This window comes from Delphinapterus leucas, chromosome 8 (genome assembly GCF_059928025.1).
Source record: "Delphinapterus leucas isolate spDelLeu-1000000601 "Yukka" chromosome 8, BTC_Dleu_Yukka2, whole genome shotgun sequence".
In the NCBI taxonomy this organism is placed as follows: domain Eukaryota; kingdom Metazoa; phylum Chordata; class Mammalia; order Artiodactyla; family Monodontidae; genus Delphinapterus; species Delphinapterus leucas.
In genome coordinates, this window is record NC_143136.1 from 61,275,519 (window position 1) to 61,298,137 (window position 22,619).

General features: G+C 39.3%; 1 protein-coding gene across 1 annotated transcript in view; it reads left to right on the forward strand.

Moving 5' to 3' along the window:
• The window catches only part of METTL8 (methyltransferase 8, tRNA N3-cytidine), an 86,097-nt gene that overhangs the window by 19,485 nt on the left and 43,993 nt on the right, over positions 1–22,619 (forward strand). The window contains exons 2-3 of the mRNA XM_022570025.2: positions 12,387–12,552; positions 16,504–16,658. Coding sequence (XP_022425733.1) covers positions 12,541–12,552; positions 16,504–16,658 — 167 coding nt within the window. The 5' untranslated portion in view covers positions 12,387–12,540. The remainder of the gene's footprint in view (positions 1–12,386; positions 12,553–16,503; positions 16,659–22,619) is intronic.

Consider the following 22,619-nt stretch of genomic DNA (forward strand, 5'->3'; position numbering starts at 1 on the left):
TGTCCAGTGGGGGATTGATCCTGAGGAGCAAAGGATGGAGATTTACTATAATGACCTGCTGAAGATTAAAATGAGGTGGTAGTTGGGGGTCCATATTTCAGCTTTTTGTCCATGCTAAAATGTTTCTTTTTCCTAGGTGTTCATGGCCTTGTGGTTCTCCCACACTGTAAGCATCTCTCATTCAAATAGGATTTCCTTCTCCTTGTTACAGCATTACTGTTTTTGTTACTAGGTGACATAGGTTAAACTCAGAAGGCCTAATTACTAACCAGTACCTTCTGTCTGTCTTTTATTCCCCTTGTTTCTGTTAAACCCAGACTTCAACCACATCAAGTCCATCAACCTTCCCCAATCCCTCCTTTTCCTCTCTCCTCTTTATTTTTAAGTTTCTAGTCATTTGGGGTTTTTATGGTCATTTGTTATATTCTCCCTCAATTCCACATCCTAAATCACCATTACTTTCTGTACTACAAGCCTAGACAGGCCTAATCTAGGTAAAACCACATATTTTCCCCTCAGACTGCCTGGTGGTAGAGGAAATCACATAACTGCTATATTATTTAGGTTACTTTTGGTTGGAGATAACAGAAAACTCAGACTGGCTTAAACAATTAAGGGAATATATTGGCTCAATAACTGAAAAAGCCAGATGGGGGACTGACTTCAAATGAAACTTAATCTAACTAATTAACAGTGGGACCTAACTTCTTTTTATTTTCCCAATTTTCCTTCTTCAGAGTTGGCTTCATCCTAAATGTGTACCGTGCCATCATCCTTAGGCCAGGTAGCTTCAAGATAGCTTTTGTCATGGACTGAATTGTGTCCCCTTCCCCCGAATTCATAGGTTGAAGCCCCAAACCCCCCCCATGTGACTATATTTGGATAAGGCCTTTGTGGAGGAAATAAAAGTTAAGTGAGGTGATAAGGATGGAGCCCTAATGCAATAGAAATGTGTCCTCATAAGAAGAGAAAGAGATACCCAAGATCTCTCTCTCCACAAGCATGCAAGATGGAAGGCCATGTGAGGACACAGCAAGAAAGTAGCAAGAAGGACCTCACCAGAAACCAACCCTGATGCCACCTTAATCTTGGACTTCTAGCTTCCAGAACTGTGAGAAAATAAATTTCTACTCTTTAAGCCACCCAGGCTGTGGTATTTTGTTAAGGCAGCCTGAGCTGACTAATACAGCTTTCAGTAGCTCCAGGGCTTCATGCTTCCTCTTTCATGTGTAACAGGTATGATAAATCATCTTTGTCCCAAAATCTCTAGCACTAGACCTAAGAGATGCACTCTGTTGGCCAGATTTAGTCTGATGCTCACCTCTGAACCAGTCACGATGCCCACAGATTTGGAATGTACTGATTGGCTCAGTGTAGGTTATGCAGTCCATCTCTGGCTTCAGCCAGGTCCACTGTGGCTTCTCTGCAAACTCATAGATCCCAGGTCCATGAGCTATTGGAAGTGGGGAGTGAGTACTCAGGAGGCAGCTAATAAATGATCACTAATTTGAGTTGCAACTTCATGTGGGCCAATTATGTTGTTCACATTATTTTACTCAAATGTTGTTAGTTTCCTTTCTCATTTTTTTTTCCTGTTCCTTCTTTTCTCAGGTTCCCTACCTTGCAGCCTCTTACTTTACAAAGAAGAGAGCATTGGGGAAGGGTTCTCTTAACAATCTTCCCTTCCACTACAAACACACCTGTTCTCACTCATCAGAGGATGAGATTGTTCTTGATGCCTTACATGGATAACATGTTTTCTGTGTACTTATTCCCCCTCCCTACCTCCCACTTCTGGAAACTTGTTTGTCAACAATCCATCTCTTTCCGCTATCTTCAGTCTATTTTGTTTCCTACATCCTACAAAGATACTTAGGATTCTTTGCATCTAAACAAATACTTCTTTGACCTAGGGAATCCCTTAAGATAAGGCCCAAGTTCTGTTTTTTCTTCGCTACTGCCTATCAGAGTCCTCTACATTTACTACCTCCCCTACCCCAGTGACCTACTTATTCCTAAAGTCTGCATTCTGCCAGCACAGCCAGGATTCAAATCACTTTGATAAAGGTCATAATTGATCTGTGCCTTCAAAACCAATTATTTATTTTTAGCTTCTCCTTTTTTAATGTTCTTTAGTATTTGATCACATAAACTGGTTCCTCTTCCTCTACCTGACTCCTAAGTATTGTATTCCCTTGAGTTCTATCTCCTTTTTTTCTTGATCAATTCATCATGACTTCACCCACCAACCTGTAGACCAGTGACTTGTCTCTGAAATCTATATCTCTAATGCTTACTAATTACCTGAACTCATTTCCAACTATCTTTTGGGGATATTCATTTGAATGTATTGTGGGATCCTTAAAATTTGTCATGTGCAAAGTGACCTTATTCTCTTCCCTACCCACATCCCACCATTATCCACCTTTTTTTTTTTTTTTTTTTTTTTTTTTGCGTTACGCGGGCCTCTCAGTGTCGTGGCCTCTCCCGTTGCGGAGCACATGCTCCGAACGCGCAGGCTCAGTGGCCATGGCTCACGGGCCCAGCCGCTCCGCGGCCTGTGGGATCTTCCCAGACCGGGGCACGAACCCGTGTCCCCTGCATCGGCAGGCGGACTCTCAACCACTGCGCCACCAGGGAAGCCCATGCCACTATCTTTGGCTCTCATGATCTGTGACAAATTCTTCTTGAGTGTAGCCCTCATCTAATCAATTCTGTATAGGAGTGGTTTTAAGTCATTGATGTGCACCAGGATCATATGTGAAGATTTAAGAAGCTGTAGATGCCCCAGTCCCCGAGCTTTGATTTTTACTGCTCTCGTTTAGGGCGCAGTAATTGGCAGGATAAGACCATCATAACAATCCTTATAAAATACAATCTGATCATGTTGCTTACCTGTTTAGAACTTATCAGTTGTTGACAGTGTCTATAAGAAAATATTCAAGCTGCTTAATTTGGTATACATAAAGATTCCTCATTATCTGGCCCCTGCCTAATTTTCCAGCCTTATAATCACTTCTCCACTCCAACCTCCATCTGTCCCTCACATCGTAGGCTCTAAGCATATAAAATTACTTTTAAAAAATAAACGTTTAATTTTAGAACAGTTTTAGATTTACAGAGAAATTGTGAGAATAGTATAGATAGTTACCATATACTCCATACCAGATTCACCTATTATTAACATCTTACATTAGTATCTATATTTGTCACAATTAATGAACCAATATTGATACATTATTGTTAACTAAAGTCCATAGTTTATTCAGATTAAAAAATTTTTTTTCACCTAATATCCTTTTTCTGTTACAGGATCGCATCCAAGATACACTACATTTAGTTGTCGTGTCTCTTTAAGCTCGTCTTGGCTCTGACAGTTTCTCGGATTTAACTTGTTTTCGATGACCTTGACAGTTTGGGGGAATACTGGTCAGGTATTTTGAAGAATGTTTCTCAGTTGGGGTTTGTTTGATGTTCTTCTCATGAGTAGACTGGAGTTATGGGTATGGGGGAGGAAGAAGAATACAGAGGCAAAGTGCCATTCTCATCATATCATGTAAAGAATATATACTATCAACCTGACTTATCATTGTTGATGTTAACCTTGATCACCTGACTGAGGTAGCGTTTCTCAAGTTTCTCCACTGCAGAGTCACTCCCCCACATCCCACCCATACTGTACTCTTTAGAAGGAAGTAACTATGCGCAGCCCACATTTAAGGAATGAGGAGTTATGCTCCACCTCCTTGAGGGTGGAGTGTCTACATAAATTATTTGGAAGTCTTCTGCATGAGAGATTTGTCCCTTCTCACCCATTTATTTATTTGTTTATTCAATCAACCATTTCTATCAATATGAACACATGGATATTTATTTTATATTTTGGGTTATAAGCCAAAATTATTTTGTGGTTCAGAGTATCAGTATTTCAGCTTTGGCCATTGGGAGTGCTTTCAGTTGGCTTATGTGTCCCTTTGACATATCCTTATCATTGTGGGTTGTTTTTTTGTTTTTGTTTGAGCAGTTCCTTACTTTCTGGCACCATGCTACAGGCTCATTTTATATATTCCCTGCCCCAATCCTAGCATCAGCTATTTTCCCAAGGAGCTCTGATTCCTTTTATTAGAGAATAGTATTAGAAACCAAGATGGTCCCTGGTGTGCTTGTTGCTACAGGGGTATGTTTGCCTCTCAACTAACAGAATAAGGAAATATATGTGTGTATGCTAACCCATGTATATACACACATCTATAATTAGTTCTGTATGTAACATCTGTATGTATAAGCTAAATATGAGTTCATACTGATGACTCCAATTCTAATTCATTACCATATGAATTATTCTAGCCTTCTCCCCTCACTTATCCATAACCTTCCACTCCTGGTGAGAAACCTGATTCCCACCATCTGCTTCTTAATTGTTCAATTCCAGTGTATTTGTATAGTGACTTCAGAATGGTTAACCCTTTATCAACTAAATCACAGTGCTTATTACAATTCTTACTGCCCTTAGTCTTACAGACTCTACTCATTTCCAAAGTTACTTAGCATCTTTCTTCAAATTACTTTTGCTTCCCTGAATATACCGTATGTTTTCACACTTCTTTGTCTTTATTTGTGCTAGTCCCTCTGTCTGGGGTGCCCTGGTTTTTACCCTTATCTCCTTGGAATATTGTCACTCACTCTTCTAGACCCAGCACAGATGTTGCCTTCACCAGGAAGCTTTCCCTAGCCACAACCAAGAGACTTAATCACTAATGCCTCTGTACTTTAATAGCACTTTATTCCCACCTCTATTACACATTTATCAAGACTCTGTCTGCATCTCATTCTTCTTCACTTGGTGGTAAGTTTCTTTTTTTTTTTTTTTTTAATTTATTTCTTTTTGGCTGCATTGGGTCTTTGTTGCTGCATGTGGGCTTTCTCTAGTTGCGGTGAGCAGGGGCTACTCTTTGTTGCAGTGCGCGGGCTTCTCGTTGCGGTGGCTTCTCTTACTGCAGAGCATGGGCTCTAGGTGCGCGGGCTTCAGTAGCTGTGGCTCGCAGGCTCTAGAGCGCAGGCTCAGTAGTTGTGGCTCACAGGCTTAGTTGCTCCACAGCATGTGGGATCTTCGTGGACCAGCGCTTGAACGGGTGTCCCCTGCATTGGCAGGCGGATTCTTAACCACTGCGTCACCAGCGAAGCCCTGGTGATAAGGTTCTTGAGGGCAGGAACCAAATAGATTTGTCCCTGGATTCCTAGGACTCAATAGTAATGGATGTTATGTTAGAATCCTCTTGGGTGAAAATTACAGAAAACCTAATAGTGGCGAAAATATATAAGGATTTATTTTTCTCATCTAGTAGGAAATTCAGAGGAAAGTGGTAACTTATCATTGGTTTACCTGTTCAATGATACTGTCAAGAACCAGGCCCTTTCCCTCCCCTGTACACAGCATCACTTTCCTTTATTCAGGAAAAAGGCAGAGTGAGGGTGTCAGCAAGCCATCCTCCAGCCCCTTTCCCTTCTGTATGGAGGCAAAGACTTTTGCCCGTTAACAGACTTCTGTCATCTAGAACATGGTCACATGGCTCCTCCAACTGCAAGAGAAGATGGGAAGGTGTATTTTTAGGAAGGCTAATCTTTTCAATAAGGCCAAGATGTTGGGATTAAGCTCCAAGTAATCACAAGGCCACAAGGAGGTCAGGAATCTGTTTCCTGTTGGTTAAAAGGCCTGAGGGTAGACAGAAGACCAGGCCAAGAAGACTCTTTAAGACAAGAGGAGAAAAGGCTTGATCTCAGTGGGAGCAACATCTGTTATTGGTAGAAAGCGCAAATGTACCTAATGAGGAATCTAACATACTCTGACTACCCACTCTATATTCCTAGCATTCTGTATTGCTCCCTGGAAACTTTCAACTTGTCTGTTTTCATGTGGAAATTGTATCATTCTTGTGAATTTTACTTTCCATTCTCTGGTGCCTTTTCTGTGTCATACCTCCTGTGATGTGACAGTCAGATTTTTACCTGATAGACCATGGTGCAGTTTGCCTTGATTTTTTGCAAGTTATAACTAATTGTAGTTCTTTAAAATAGAATTTACACAGCTCTATAATTTCTGCCTACCTAAATCCCACATTCTTTTGAAATTATGGAAATACATTCATTTGGATGCTTTTATTAATGTTCTGTTTCGAGTTTTTTTTTTTTAATTATTTTTATTTTTGGCTGCATTGGGTCTTCATTGCTGCGTGCGGGCTTTCTCTAGTTGCGGCGAGCGGGGGCTACTCTTCATTGCGGTGCATGGACTTCTCATTGTGGTGGCTTCTCTTGTTGTGGAGCACAGGCTCTAGGTGCGCAGGCTTCAGTAGTTGTGGCATGCGGGCTCAGTAGTTGTGGCTTGCAGGCTCTAGAGCACAGGCTCAGTACTTGTGGTGCATGGGCTTAGTTGCTCCACGGCTTGTGGGATCTTCCCAGACCAGGGCTCAAACCTGTGTCCCCTGCATTGGCAGGCGGATTCCTTTTTTTTTTAAATAAATTTGTTTATTTATTTATTTATTTATTTATTTATTTATGGCTGTGTTGGGTCTTCGTTGCTGCTCACGGGCTTTCTCTAGTTGCAGAGAGCGGGGGCTACTCTTCATTGCAGTGTGCGGGCTTCTCATTGCAATGGCTTTTCTTGTTGCAGAGCACGGGCTCTAGGCACGCAGGCTTAAGTATCTATGGCATGTGGGCTCAGTAGCTGTGGCACGCGGGCTCTAGAGCGCAGGCTCAGTAGTTGTGGCTCACGGGCTTAGTTGCTCCGTGGCGTGTGGGATCTTCCTGGACAGGGATCGAACCTGTGTCCCCTGCATAGGCAGGCGTATTCTTAACCACTGTGCCACCAGGGAAGTCCCCAACTTTTTTTTTTCTTTCTAAGATTTTTTAATAATTTATTTATTTTATTTATTTATTTTTGGCTGTGTTGGGTCTTCGTTGCTGCGCGTGGGCTTTCTCTGGTTGTGGCGAGCGGGGGATACTCTTCGTTGAGGTGCACAGGCTTCTCTTTGCAGTAGCTTCTCTTGTTGCAAAGCATGGGCTCTAGGCGTGCGCGGGCTTCAGTAGTTATGGCACACGGGCTCAGTAGTTGTGGCTCGCGGGCTCTAGAGTGCAGGCTCAGTAGTTGTGGCGCACGGGCTTAGTTGCTCCACGGCATGTGGGATCTTCCCAGACCAGGGCCCGAACCTGTGTCCCCTGCATTGGCAGGCAGATTCTTAACCACTGCGCCACCAGGGAAGCCCCCCCGAAGGTTTTTATATATAACATTCATTTATAACTTGAATTCTTTATAATATTCCATTTTGTGCCAGGACAGCCTTATTGATACATTAGTCCAAACATGACTGGGTAAATCCTGCATACAGGTGCAAGCATCTCCTGCCATCTAGAGTACCTAGGGTTAAGGCCATTTGCAATGAATCAGGAAGCAGAAGTCTCATTAAGTGTAGAACTCCATTAACTTCATTCATGAGAGTTTTTTACTAGAATTTGTAAGGACTGGTAACACATAAAGCATGCATGTAACTTAATACCTTTTCTCAGCCCACCAAATCTGATTACTACTTCCAGAAGTTACTGTAGTACGCACAAATGTGAAATGGCAGGTGAATGAGTTAAAACAGATTTCATTCTGGTCCAGCATGTTTTTGGAGACAACTTCCAGAGCAATTAGAATACCCTTCAGGGCTTCCCTGGTGGCGCAGTGGTTGAGGGTCCGCCTGCAGATGCAGGGGACGTGGGTTCGTGCCCCGGTCTGGGAAGATCCCACATGCCGCGAAGCGGCTGGGCCCGTGAGCCATGGCCGCTGAGCCTGCGCGTCCGGAGCCTGTGCTCCGCAAGGGAGAGGCCACAACAGTGAGAGGCCCGCGTACCGCAAAAAAAAAAAAAAAAAAAGAATACCCTTCAGATATTCAGGTTTAAGGCAGCTTTGAGATGGGTTTACATGAAATCCTTCATATAACGTGTGAGTCCCAGTAACTTCTTGTGTGTGTGAGTGCATGGTGACACCTTTAAGGGTGGTCTTAGAGAGCAAACACAGCATGAGATTCCCATTTTGAAGCTGCAGAGTGACTGACATCATAGTGTGATCAAAGTGCTCTGCAAATACTTACTGTAATTATTGTTGTTGTTCTGTTCTTGCTAATAACCTTATTTATTCTCTGAAATTATAATCATCCAAAGAAAGATTAAAACAAGATGTATGAGTTGCCTGAGCTCTTTGCCTCACAGATGGTCACCCTCAGAGTTCTCTGAAATTGACAGAGTTAATTGAAGCTTCAGTTTTCACGCCTGTAGTTGATACTTAAGTGTTTCTTACCTGTGGCTTTCACTATTCAAAACAGTACAACAATAGCACTTTAATTTGCTCTCATTAATGGTAGCCTCTCAGGTAATGTTAGTGCAGCTTTATCTAGATGTTGTTTGTTCCTCTGAATGAAACCTTTGTACCAGCTTCCCAGCCAGAGAAGGAAAGCTAAACAGTTACAAAGGTAAAAACATGAATGTCTCACTAATTTACTCATTTAAAGGATGCTCAGAACCCAGGAAACATCCAAGGGAAGTTAACTTTTAAGCAAAGGGCAGGCATTTAGTGTATGATTAACGGCAGTTTCTTTCACTGAGATTTCAGTGAGCTGAGACAACTGGGAATCATTCTTAGGGAGGCAGCTCAGAGCCAGCGAAGTGCTCCAAGGATAATCATTACAGATTCACACAAACAACAGTACTATTTGCTCTAGTTCTTTGGTGCCCTTCCAATAGTATTGAGATGTGAGGAAGCAATCTTAGGCTCAAGCTTAAATAGTAAGGGAAAGAAGTCCTTCTTTGCCTCTACTCCTCAACTGAGTAAAAGTAAAAGACCAGTGGAAAGAACAGGGTGTTAAAATGTTATGTTATTTAGGTTATGCAAGAGCACTTTGCCTGTACCTTGAGATTTGAGTACTGAAAAAGAGAATGACTGTGCTGCCCTACATCTGGGGACTGGTGTCTCCCAGTGGCATTGCTTGCTGTTTGATTAAGGCCCAAGAGAAAAAAACAGAATTGAGAAAGATGAAGGGAGGGAAGAAATTCTGGGCTTCCTTAAATCAAATACAACAAATTAGCAACCCCAGTAAAGACTGGGGAGTCAATACTGTGATCCTTCCTGTATGTGTGGTGTACAAAGGTAGGGCGCAAATTGTATATATGTGCATAACAAAGATGTTTTTAAAAAAAGGTAGAGCATAGGCTCCCCCGTTCAACTGCTTGGGGTCAAGTTGAAGCCCCATTAGTTATTGGTTGGGTAACTTTAAGCATGTTACTTTACTTCATTCTCTGTGAGGTTTTCCTATGTAATATGGGTATAAAAATAGGACCCCTTGGTAGGGAAATAGAGGTTAAATAAGATAATACATGTAAAGTGCTTAGAACAGGGCCTCAAACATGGTAAATACTTAACTTTTTAAAATATTAATATTTATATGAAAAATAAATTGGGATTGGTGATTTACTTCCTCAAAGATTTTTTCAAATTGTAATGTATGGCATGCAGTATTTCCTTTTACTAAAATTATCCCTTTTATTTAAGAAGTAGTTAAAACAATTACTCTACCAAAATAACATTTGCAGTTACTTAAAACATGAAATATCCTATATACATCTTACCTGTTTCAGAAGAATATGGTATAGTTTTGTTGGTATGGTATGGTGAGGGCTGTGCGTCATTGTGAAAAGGGCCACATTTTAGTGGAAAGCAAAGCATTTAGCCAAAATTTGGAGGTAGGGCAGAGATCTCTTCCCTACAAGTCATCCTTCTACACCAAGGCTACTGCTTTTGCTACAAGCATAATGTGGTGTTAGTGGTAAGCTCAGGAAACTTGTGAGTGTTAAAACCACCTTCTCCTTGGCTTGTCATATGATATATATGTGGAACCCAAGTCATTTTATACATTTGTTTGTTTCCTTGTATTCTAAAATGGGCACACACTTACCTACATCTGAGAGCTGGCAGGAAGTCTGTCAGCTCTTCATGGTATACCAATGTAGTTATAGCATAATAAATGCTATTGATAATGAAATTCTCTCACTCTGATACCCATATGAGCTTCAGTTCCTTTCTGGATCTGTTCCTCAGTGATTGCTTTAGCCAACTGACTATTCATGACTGAGTCTTGGTGTTGAGATATCAGAGGGCCATGGCCCTAAAGCCATGCTCCTTCTTCATTCTGTTTCATTTTGACCTTGATAGAACTTGAGAGGAAGAACCACTGTAGGATGGTGAGCTGAAAGTGAGAACCTATAGGCAAAGTAAGTAAAAGAAATACCACTTGATTATATGGACTAGAATTTGATATGGCAGAATCAGTTTGAGCTAAGTTAAGTGAAGCATCAGGACCACAAACCTTTTAAGGTGCTTCCAACAGTAAATTAAAACTCAAACACCTAACAAGGATTTGTGGAAATTCTTGTTGCCTTCGTATTTCTCTGCTCTGGACTGTTGTAACTCAAACTGCCTTGGCAATTAAAGCACACCAAGACATGCCTAGAAAACTCTTACCAGGCTTCCCTCTTTCGGATATCTGCAAGTTTTATTCCTGACAAACACCTGATAACTAGGAACTATAAGAGAAGCCCTAAGTCTGTGGGAAAACTGCATTGTAATAATGTGGCCAGTATTCAGACCTTTATTTCATACAGCTGTACTACTTTTCCACGTTATGCTGGCCTCATAAAACAAATTGAGAAGTGTTCTCTCCCCTATTTTCTGAAAGATTCTGTGTAAGATTGGTGTTATTTCCTCCTTAAACATTTGATAGTCACTAGTGAAGTCATCAGGGCCTCCAGTTTTCTTTGTAGGAAGGTTTTTTGGGTTTTTTTTTATTGTGGTAAAATATACATAAAATTTACTTCAAGAAAATGACTATTACTAGAAATAAGGAGGGGCATTTATTAATGAGTCAATTCATCAAAAATACTAACATTTAATATTGCTATTGTGGTCAGAAAACATACTCTGTATGATTTGAATACTTTGGAATTTATTAAGACTTGTCTTATAGCTCAGCATATGTGGTCTGCCTTGGCAAATGGTTCATGATCAGTTGAAAAAATGTGTATTCTGCTGTTATTAGGTATATTGCTCTTTCTATAAATGTCATTCAGGTCAAGTTGATAATGTTCAAAACTCCTATGTCCTTATTGATTTTTTGATAGTTCATTTCTGAGTGTTGTTCTGTTTATTACTGAGAGAGGGCTATTAAAATCTCCAAGTATTGCCGTGAATTTGTTAATTTTTCCTTTTAAAAGATTCTATTTTTGCTTCGTGTATTTTGAAGCTCTGGTATTAGGTACATGTACATTTAGGATTTTTATGTCTTGATGAATTGGCTCATCATTATTAAATGTAATAGTCTTTTTAAAAGTCTATTTTGTCTATTATTATACCTCCATTAGTTTTTTTCATGCAGTGTTTGCATGGTATCTTTTTTTTTCTTTTTTTTCAATGTACTACAGAGCCCAAGAAGACCCAGAAGATATAAAGTAGGATCGCCATTTATATAAGGTTCAAAAATAGGCAAAATTAAACAGTGTTGCTTAGGAATGCATCAGTAGATGGCAAAACTGGGGGCACACAAGGAAGGAAATGAGCACCAGGCAGGGTGGGGGCTTTTGTCTGAGGTGGGAGCAGGGGCTGCTGAGCACAAGTACGCTGAAGGGCTGCTTCTTTTATGACTATTTATTAAACATCCGTGTTTTATGTACTTGTCTGTATGTATGTCAGATTTCACAACTGAATATGTGAATTATGAAAGACAAAAAAGTGGAGCTACTAAGTTGCTTCATTAAATAAGTGTAATTTCTGATTCCTAACCCTTTAACTCACTCCTATACCCTCAAATGCCAGCAGGTGTAAAGGGCAGCTTCCCAAGTTTATCGCTCCGTTGTATCTCCAGAGCAATTAAAACACTGGAGGTGAACTGGAAAGATCTGGAAAGACCTAGATCCCACCACCTCAGATAACAAGAAATGTCAGCAGCAACCCCTGCTCACCAGAAGGAATCAAGAAAGGACTGCTCTCCTGCTCAAATATTTGTCCTGCTCTTTTACCATCCCAGTCATCATTGCGCAGAGTTTATGTTTAACACCAAATGCTTGTAGGGCTACCAGGTCCCATCTCTTTTTTAGTTGTAATCTATTTGTGTCTTTAAAGTGCTTCTCTTATAGACAATACAGGTATGCCCTGCTTTTTGAAAGTTTGCTTTACCTCCTTCACTTGGATGAAAGACCTACATTGGTGCCTGTTGTCGCTAAATGAAAGAAATCTGAAGAGGATTTTCACTTCTACGAAAAAAGGTGAAAACCGAAAATAGCTTTCAGTGTTTGTTTTGCAGTGAGCTGTTATAGAAGCGGTGCAAACCCTGAGCATCAAGAGCAACACCTCCAAGCTCCTTCCCTGGGAACTACACTCAGCATCCCAGCATTAAGCCGCCATAGCTTTGAGCATCTGTGCTTTATCTTGATTTATTTTGTGCATCTATTAACAAGATGTGTCCTAAGGTAATTGCTTTTTTGCTTTACACCATTTTGGCTTACAAAAGGTTTCACAGGAATCCTCCACTTTTGGATAGTGGGGGAGACCTGTATATGGTTGAGTATTGCTTTTTCATACAAATTAGCAACCTGTGTCTTTTAACTGGAATCCATTTACACTTAATGTAATTACTGATATGGTTGGATTTAAATATGTCATCTTGGTATTTGTTTTCTAATGGTTCCATCTGATCTTTAGTTTCTCCTCCTTCCTTTCCTGCCTTCTTTTGGGTGAATAGAATATTTTTAGCTATGCTTCTTTGTGTTATTTCAAATAAAAGTACTAATCCGTACAATTTCACTGTGCAAATAATATCTTAATTAAACTTGTATTCTAATTAGGGTATGCCAAAGACCTAAATAGACATTTCTCCAAAGAAGATACACAGATTGCCAACAAACACATGAAAGGATGCTCAACATCACTAATCATTAGAGAAATGCAAATCAAAACTACAGTGAGGTATCACCTCACACCGGTCAGAATGGCCATCATCAAAAAATCTAGAAACAATAAATGCTGGAGAGGGTGTGGAGGAAAGGGAACCCTCTTGCACTGTTGGTGGGAATGTAAACTGATACAGCCACTATGGAGAACAGTATGGAGGTTCCTTAAAAAACTACAAATAGAATTACCATACGACCCAGCAATCCCACTACTGGGCATATACCCTGAGAAAACCATAATTCAAAAAGAGTCATGTGCCACAGTGTTCATTGCAGCTCTGTTTACAATAGCCAGGACATGGAAGCAACCTAAGTGTCCATCGACAGATGAATGGATAAAGAAGATGTGGCACATATATACAATGGAATATTACTCAGCCATAAAAAGAAACGAAATTGAGTTATTTGTAGTGAGGTGGATGACCTAGAGTCTGTCATACAGAGTGAAGTAAGTCAGAAAGAGAAAAACAAATACTGTATGCTAACACATATGTATGGAATCTAAAAAAAAAAAGGTTCTGATGAACCTAGCGGCAGGACAGGAATAAAGATGCAGATGTAGAGAATGGACTTGACACGGGGAGGGCAAAGGGTAAGCTGGGATGAAGTGAGAGAGTGGCATGGACATATATACACTACCAAATGTAAAATAGATAGCTAGTGGGAAGCAGCCACATAGCACAGGGAGATCAGCTCTATGCTTTGTGACCACCTAGAGGGGTGGTATAGAGAGGGTGGGAGGGAGATGCAAGAGGGAGGAGATATGGGGATATATGTATATGTATAGCTGATTCACTTGGTTATAAAGCAGAAACCAACACACCATTGTAAAGCAGTTATACTCCAATAAAGATGTTTTAAATAAATAAACTTTGCACTCCAAAAAAAAACCAAACAAACAAATTAGGGTATGCCAAAAGAGAGTTAATAGAGGGTACCTAAAGAGAGTGGGACTCTCTGGTGGCAGAAACCAATTTTCTCTACCAGAATTCTTTTGGGAGCTGACCCTGCCCTTCTCTTTTTTTCTCATCACAAAATGGAACCATGACCTAGTAAACATTAAGCTAACATGATAGTCATAACATAAAGCACATATTTATTAATCGTTGCAGTGACTATAACTGGATAGCTGCCTGTATAGTGTCAACTCTTCGGTCACTTCCTTCTTCCACACTGCAGGGATCTAAGAAGCCACCTTGGGAAATATGAAGTAACTTCCTTCCAATTAAATTTATGTCAGACAAGTACCATTTTTGTGTAGTCAGTCAAACAATTAATTCACAAGCAGCTTGGTGCTGCCCTTAGAAGTTTGCAATTTATTTGAGAAAGCATTTATGTTAAGTAGTTGTATTATGTATCTATATTACGTTTATTATACAGTTTACTATATATTTATATAATATAAAAGATAAAGAGCATTGCAAGGCTGTTGTAGATAATACATAAATGAAATAAAGATGTTTGTGTGGTTAATTAGAAAAAGCTGCCTAAGCTGGACAAATTGCCACATGTTTAGGCCCTGGCTATACCGTGTTTTTCTATGGGCTAGCGGTCTGCAAGGCACACACTTCTCTGACATTTTCCTGAATTGCCTAATATCCAATCCGGTTATGCCTTTTTGTCTCCAGCTGTCTGTAGATGTTCTTGGGCATTTATAGTGAGAGAAACATCTTTTTATCCCTTCTCTTCCTCTTCTATATATAGATAGATATAGATAAGTATCACGTGATTATTTGAAGGATTGAAATTTCATTTTGATTTGGCTTTCCTGGGTGGAAAACATTTACATCATTTCATACTTTTGAGCATGAATTGCCTCTTTTTCTAGGTGTAATCCATTTCTACTCTTCAGCATACGGAAGATTTTATGAATAATGTTCAGTGCAGAAAGAGAGCTCTAAAAATAATTGTGCTAGTAGGGTTTTGTTAGTCTTATGTGGAACAGTGACAGGAGAAAAGAACAAAGGCACATCAGAGGAAAGGTAGTGGTAGGCAGAGCATTTGATTTCATTTGCCTCCACCAAAGAGCTTGCATTTAGTGGAGAAGGAAAAACAAATAAGAAACAGGAGATCTGCACTAGCTATTGAATGTTTCATTTCTCATCACTGTTAGTCACATTTGAATGGAATCATTGCAGTCTTTTTGGTGTGTATAACTAAGCCTTTTTTTCCCAAAAGGAAAATCTTGAATTTTATGTTTAAAAGCACAATGAGATGTTTTTGACATTCTGCAGTTTGTTTTGGAATTCTTAGTCTTAAAACCCATTGACTTTCAGTAAGGTGGTAAAGGGTGTACAATACATGTCATTTTTATGCCTGATAGCACCTGGGATAGTCTCTAATGCATATTATATATACACACCTTTTTTTTTTTTTTTTTTTTAAAACATCTTTATTGGGGTATAATTGCTTTACAATGGTGTGTTAGTTTCTGCTTTATAACAAAGTGAATCAGTTATACATATACATATGTTCCCATATGTCTTCCCTCTTGCGTCTCCCTCCCTCCCACTCTCCCTATCCCACCCCTCCAGGTTTATCATCCGTTTCTACCTGACAGCTTACAGCGTTAGGCTGAATGTTGCGATTAACAACTGAATGGGGGTGAAATGCCAAGCGGTATTACAATGGATTCTTATTGGAAAACATAAGCTCTTTAGAGCTTATTTTTTATACTTTTCCATGAAGATTTTAAGCCGACATATACGCCAGTACATAATTAAAATGTTATTTTAATTATGTACTGGCGTATATGTCGGCTTAAATGTTTAAGTTATTCTCCAGAAATGGAGATAGATTTGGCTAATCAAATGATGATTCTCCTCTTGAGCTGGGATTTAAGCATGCGTTTTGTACAGGGAAATCTGTTTTGCAAATGCATTACTGATTATTCTTTAAAATGTATGTATACAGGGTTGTTAGAATTAAGAACTGTTGGGATCATATCTTAATATAGTATTTACTTACTTATTTTACCAATATTCATATTATTCAGCCCAGCCCAGGGAATGAGATTTTTAAAATTTGTTTTCTTATTCTGCTCCTATACTTGGGTTTTTGGTCTAGTGGTCATCAAATATTCCCTAGAAATACATTTGCGTAGAATTCCCAAAACAAAATAATAAAATCACTTGAAAAAACTTTTTAGTATACAAAATCCAGATTCTGGGCTTACATGCTTTAGCCATGTGCTAAAAATTATATAAGCAAATACCAAAGAAAGCCAAGTTGGTCAAGGCTGTGACTTATAAAGAATGCCAGGCAATGTTGTACACTCCAGATATTCTTTTTCCTTCTCTTGGCCTGAAAAATATTTCAGGAAAGAAGCTACCATGCCCATCTTTCATTTCAAATTTTTTAGTTTTCATGTCCTTTCTCAGCTTGTAAACCTTTTAGGCCAGTTTTTGGCTCTTAGATAAATAATATGTTGTTTAATCCATATTGACTAATTAACTGTTTGTAACTTTCCAGGTACTGATTAGGATGAATGTGATTTGGAGAAATTATTTTTCTCGTCTAAGGATAAGAAAGGTGCCTCACAGGTACCGAAGTAGTTATCACCCAGTGGCCCCTCTGGGATCAAGGATTTTAACTGATCCAGCCAAAGTTTTTGAACACAACATGTGGTAAGTTATCTTTTTTTTTTTTGTGGTACACGGGCCTCTTACTGTTGTGGCCTCTCCCGTTGCGGAGCACAGGCTCCGGACACGCAGGCCCAGCGGCTATGGCTCACGGGCCCAGCCGCTCCGTGGCATGTGGGATCTTCCCGGACCAGGGCACGAACCCGTGTCCCCTGCATCGGCAGGCGGACTCTCAACCACTGCGCCACCAGGGAAGCCCGGTAAGTTATCTTTTTAGGTGTGATATAATGTATGTACATTAAGCATCACCAGTGTTATTTTCATTTAGTGCCAGAAAAGGATTTTTTAAATTGAGCACTTATGTTGTTGAAGTTAAAAGCAAGGGTAACTGATCCCAACTTAAATGTTGCCAATTCTGAATATCTTTGCAAAGAGAATTAGAAAAGTGAAGTTTCCCAAGTGCTTTCCTCAGCTTTGGGTTCTTGCAGGCCCTCCCTGCTCACCTCTGATCCTGATTTGGCAGCATATCACTGAGGGGGCTCCTTTTCTAGGTAGAGCCCTCCATTTGCCTCTTTTACAAGTACTTATCAATCAGCAAATGTGAACTCAGTACCTGCTGCTTACTGAGCACCAGGGAGAACACATTGGTTTGACCTTAATTCATGCTTTTAGGAAATCCACCCTTTATTTGTGAAGATAGATGGGTATTTATAGGAAAAACTGATGATTAGGAATACAAGGCAGCAAATTGTAAGGGCCCAGAGTGTTCTTATAAGGCATAGGTCTGTATAAGAACAACTCAAGGGCTTCCCTGGTGGCGCAGTGGTTGAGAGTCCGCCTGCCGATGCAGGGGACACGGGTTCGTGCCCCGGTCCGGGAGGATCCCACATGCCGCGGAGCGGCTGGGCCTGAGAGCCATGGCCGCTGGGCCTGCGCGTCCGGAGCCTGTGCTTCGCAAGGGGAGAGGCCCGCGTACAGCAAAAAAAAAAGAACAACTCAACAATGCGGAATCACTTCTATTTTGGCATAGTCAGGAAGATTTTGTTTTTTCAGCTTTATTGAGTTATAATTGGCATATAAAGGAAGGTTTAAGTGGGGAAACTGAGATATTTATTCTTTCTCCAGTACCCAGTATGGTGCCTGACACATAAATATTTGTGGAATAATAGATAGGTAAAGCTGGAGTAAGGGCATTCTAGGTGGGTAGACAGTCATATCCACCTAGATGAGGAAGTATAAGGCATATTCAGGAGAACAGGATAGTTTGCCGAAAATAAAGGCTCTTCTAGGAGATTGGTAAATGATAAGGTTGGAATGGTAATAGACCAGGTGTGGGGTAGGAGCAAGATTGTGTGTGGTCTTAAATTCACACCTGAAGTGAAAGGTATTACAGAGCCACTAAAGAGAAATGGCATTTATTATACATGGTATATTAAGTATAAGTATTTGTATAACAGTATAAGGATAAATCAGCAGGTAGAACTAGAAGCAGAAAAGGGAAAATGAGAGAGAGATTGTAAGGGAAGAAAAAATAGAACTTGGTGCTTTTGCAGAATAAAGGAAAAGGAAACATTTGACTCTGAAGGTTTGATCCTAGATGACTAATAGAAATAGGAAAATCAAGAGGTAAATTGATTTTTTTAAAAATATAATAGAAGAAAAACAGGTGGTTTATCTTCTTTTTTTGTTTGTTTGGTTTTTGTTTTTTGTTTGCATTACGCAGGCCTCTCACTGTTGTGGCCTCTCCCGTTGCGGAGCACAGGCTCCGGACGTGCAGGCCCAGCAGCCATGGCTCACGGGCCCAGCTGCTCCGCGGCATGTGGGATCTTCCCAGACTGGGGCATGAACCCGTGTCCCCTGCATTGGCAGGCGGACTCTCAACCACTGCGCCACCAGGGAAGCCCTTTTTTTTTGTTTGTTTTGTTTTTATCTTCTTTTTTTAAATTGAAGTGCAGTTGATGTACAATATTATATAAGTTACAGGTATAAAGTATAGTGATTCACAATTTTTAAAGGTTATACTCCATTTATAGTTACAAAATATTGGCTATATTCTCATCCTTGTAGCTTATTTTATACATAATAGTTTGTACCTCTTAATTCCCTACCCCTATATTGCCCGCCCCTCTTCTCTCTCCCCCTGGTAACCACTGGTTTGTTCTCTGTGTCAAACAGGTGGTTTCTTATAAAGTTAAATATACACTTACCATATGACACAGCAATTCCACCCACTCCTAGGTATTTACCAGAATAAATGAAAATATATGTCCACATAAAGACTTGTATATGAGTGCTCATAACAGATATAGGTATTTGACAAAATAAGAGGTAAATTGATTTTTTATTTTGGAATAAAGATGGTGCATTTAATTTTAGATATTTTGAATAGGTTTTCAGAGAGGGACATCCTGAGAAAAATGTCCAGAACGTAGACTCCACTGCTAGGAAGAGAGAGCAGTCAGGGCTGAAGATGTGAGGTTGGGTATAATATCTGCAGACAAGATTGTTATCTGACTAGCCTTGGGAGCAGGACCTCTAGGGCTGGGAAAGTAATTCATGGACTTTCTATGTTTATATTGCAACAGAATATCAATTTTAAAAGGAAATAGATTGACTTTATTAATTAGTCCTGCACTATACAATATGGTGGCCCCTACCCACATATGGTTTTTGAGCACTTGAAACCTGGTTAGTCTGAATTCAGATGTGCTATAACATTTTGAAGATTTAATACAAGTAAAAGGTAAAGTATATCGTTAATAATTTTTGTACTTAATTATTCAGTAAATGTTAAAATGATATTATTTTGGATATGTTGAATTACAGTATATTATTAAAATTAATTTCCTTTTCACTTTTTTATCATGGCTACGAGAAAATTTTAAATTACATGTGTGGCCGACATTATACTTTCTTGGACAGTTACTAAGTTAAACCATTTTGACTATCATCACCAATTTGGACAGTTATAATAGGCTGTGAGATAATTGTCAAACAGTTAAACCTCCAGAGGAACTTCTGGTCCTAGGCAAGCTCCTCATTTGCCAGGTTTTTTGTTTTGTTTTTTGTCAGTAGACTCTAGTGATTCAGTTGTCTACATTTCTTTTTCCATTTGCTATCACTAGCTTTTTTGCCCAAGATTCCTGCCTGCCCATTTAAGTTCTGTTTTGTCATAGGCTCTCAGGGAAGCAAGGGTCATCTGGTTCAGTGCCTCTCAAACACTGTGGGCTAGCTTAGGGCTGCTGCACAAGAATCCCTTGAGGTATGGCCCAGGAATTTGTAATTTGAAAAAGTTCTTTTAGTAATTCTGTTGAGCTACCAGGTTTAGGAATCCTTGATGCAGTCCAATGGTTTCAAACTTTAGTAGAATTTTTTTTCCAAGTGAAGGCTTAACATAGAATCCCAATATTTAAAAGGTAAAAACAAACCTACTCTGAGTGAAGTGAAGTGGTCATAGAGGCTTGGGGCATTGACAGCTCCACTTCCCTTTTCCTCTCCCACCCCTCCCTCCCTCTAGCAGCCTAGAGGACCTTTAGGGTTCAGCTGACCAGAGTTTGAAAAACCTTGATCTGATCTCTACAGCCATCCTTCTCCATAGCATACCCCCAAAGAAGTTACCCTGACTGTGCAGGATACCTCTAGTGAACCCTCTCCAAAGCAGATACATACTGTAATAATAAAAAAAATAATAATTTTCTCCAAGGGAAGAGGAAAGTAGTTGCTTCACATCACCTTCCCATGTCCCCCACCCCAGTTCCCCCCACTTTTTTGCTTGAAGAGAAGATAAGTAAGTTAAACTGAAAACCAGAAGACTGGTTTACTTTCTCCTTACTTCAAGTCCAAAGTTCTGTCTAAAAGTTCTCACTTCCTTCCTTATTTCCTCCTTTATATTTAAGAATAATGTCTCCTCATGCTGAATTTTGATTTTTAAGAAGTCTCTTAACAAGTACATGTCAGTTTTCTCTCAGAGATGTTGATCAGAATTGTGTACAGTTCATTTTTCCCTTTAGCCTCTAGTTTAGTTAATAAGAACTATTTACTCTATACATGAACCTCTTGTTAAAAATTTTTTGAGAAAAAATAAAAATACCGTTTTTCTTCAGTTTCTATATCCTGAGTAATATTTGCCCTCCAGATTCTGGATATTACTAGTATTTACATCTGCCTATAGGCTCTTAATTCTTAATAGTTTAGTTAAGTGAATTTCACATAACATAAAATTAACCATTTTAGGTGAACAGTTCAGTGGCATTAATTACATTCACGATTTTGTGCGACCAGCATCGTTCCAAAACATTTCCATAACTCTAAAGTAAAATCCCTTATCCATTAGGCCTCTTACACTCATGCTACAGTTCCCAGCCCCTGGCAACCACCAAGCTGTGTTCGTCTCTAGAGAATTACCTCTTCTGCATATTTCGTATAAATGAGATTATACAATATGTGATCTTCTGTGTCTGGCTTCTTTCCCTTAGCATAAAGTCTTGGAGATCCATCCATATTGTAGCATGTATCGGTACTTGATTCATTTTTATGACAGAATAGTATTCCATTGTATGTATATACCACAGTTGGTTTATCCACTCATTCACTGATGGACATTTAAGCTATTTCCACCTTTTGGCTCTTGTGAACAGAGCTGCTGTGACATGTGTGTACATGTACTTGTTTGAGTCACCTAGGAATGGAACTGTGGGGTCATGTGGTAATTCTACATTTAACTTTTTGCGGAACCGCCAAACTTTTCCACAGTGACTAAATCATTTTGTATTCCACGTATAGTCTTTTAGTTATACTTAGTACATTTATCAATTTGGGGGGCACTGACATGAAACTATATTCAGAGTGCTTGTGAGACATGGCCCAGACATCTGTCTGTATTGAGCAAATTACACAGTTACTTGGAAGAATCATTCCTTATTCCACGCTGCTCCTGGTTTAAGTGTATAGGAACTTTTCAGGGGACCCCCGAAATTTATAAGGAAGCAGTAAGCACTTGTATTATCATATAACTAAATCAGCTAGGCCAGCAGCTTTCAAGCTTTTTGGCATGACTCACAGTAAGGAGAACAGTTTACATCATGGAACAGTACCTGTACGTATAACACATGCACATATATGAAACAGGAACAGAAGTTTCCTATGCAGTTTTACCATGTAAGACATGCACTCATAGTTTCCATTTGTTCTTTTCTGCTCCATTTTTGTTTTTTTTCTCTTTTTAAATGTAGATGGACTAACTAAATTGATTTCATGACTCACTAAAAGTGTCATGACCTTTAGTTTAAAAACACTGAGCTAAGTGATTCTTTGTAGATCCAAGGCAAGACCTATATCCTGTAACATGACTTTCTATTACATAACCCATTTAAATAACTGACTGTTTCCAGCATCCCAATAGAGTTCAGGTATCAAGAATTCTTTCTTACTATATAGTCTGAATTTTCTTTATACAATAATTTGTCGTGAGAGGCAATCTAGATGTTAAAAGGGGCAGTCTACATGTCTAACTTTAGGAAGTTACTTAATCTCTCTGTGCCTCAGTTTCCTCATCTCTAAAATGGGATAATAATAGTAATATTAACCTCATAGAGTTCTTGTAAGGATTGCATTAGTATATATATATTATAATATAAATTGTATATACATGATAAATAAGCAACACATAAGAATTAGCTGTATTATTATTATTACCATTTCCTAACATGTACTTTAGTTACTTATGTGTCTGTTTTATCTTCATTATTAGATTGTATGACTCTTCAGAGAAGAACTTAGCTTATATCTGTTTCATTGCTATATTCTCTATATTATAGGCACCCAATAAGTTTGTTTGAATAAGTGAATCAATGTAGAGAAATAGGAGATCCAGTTCATGTCTACTTGAAATTTACAGCTAGACTGAGAGTTAATATCATAGCTATAAAAAATAAAATTAAATAAATAAAAAATAAATTTAAAAAATATCATAGCTAAACATGGGCTTCAGAACCCAAAAATTCTGAA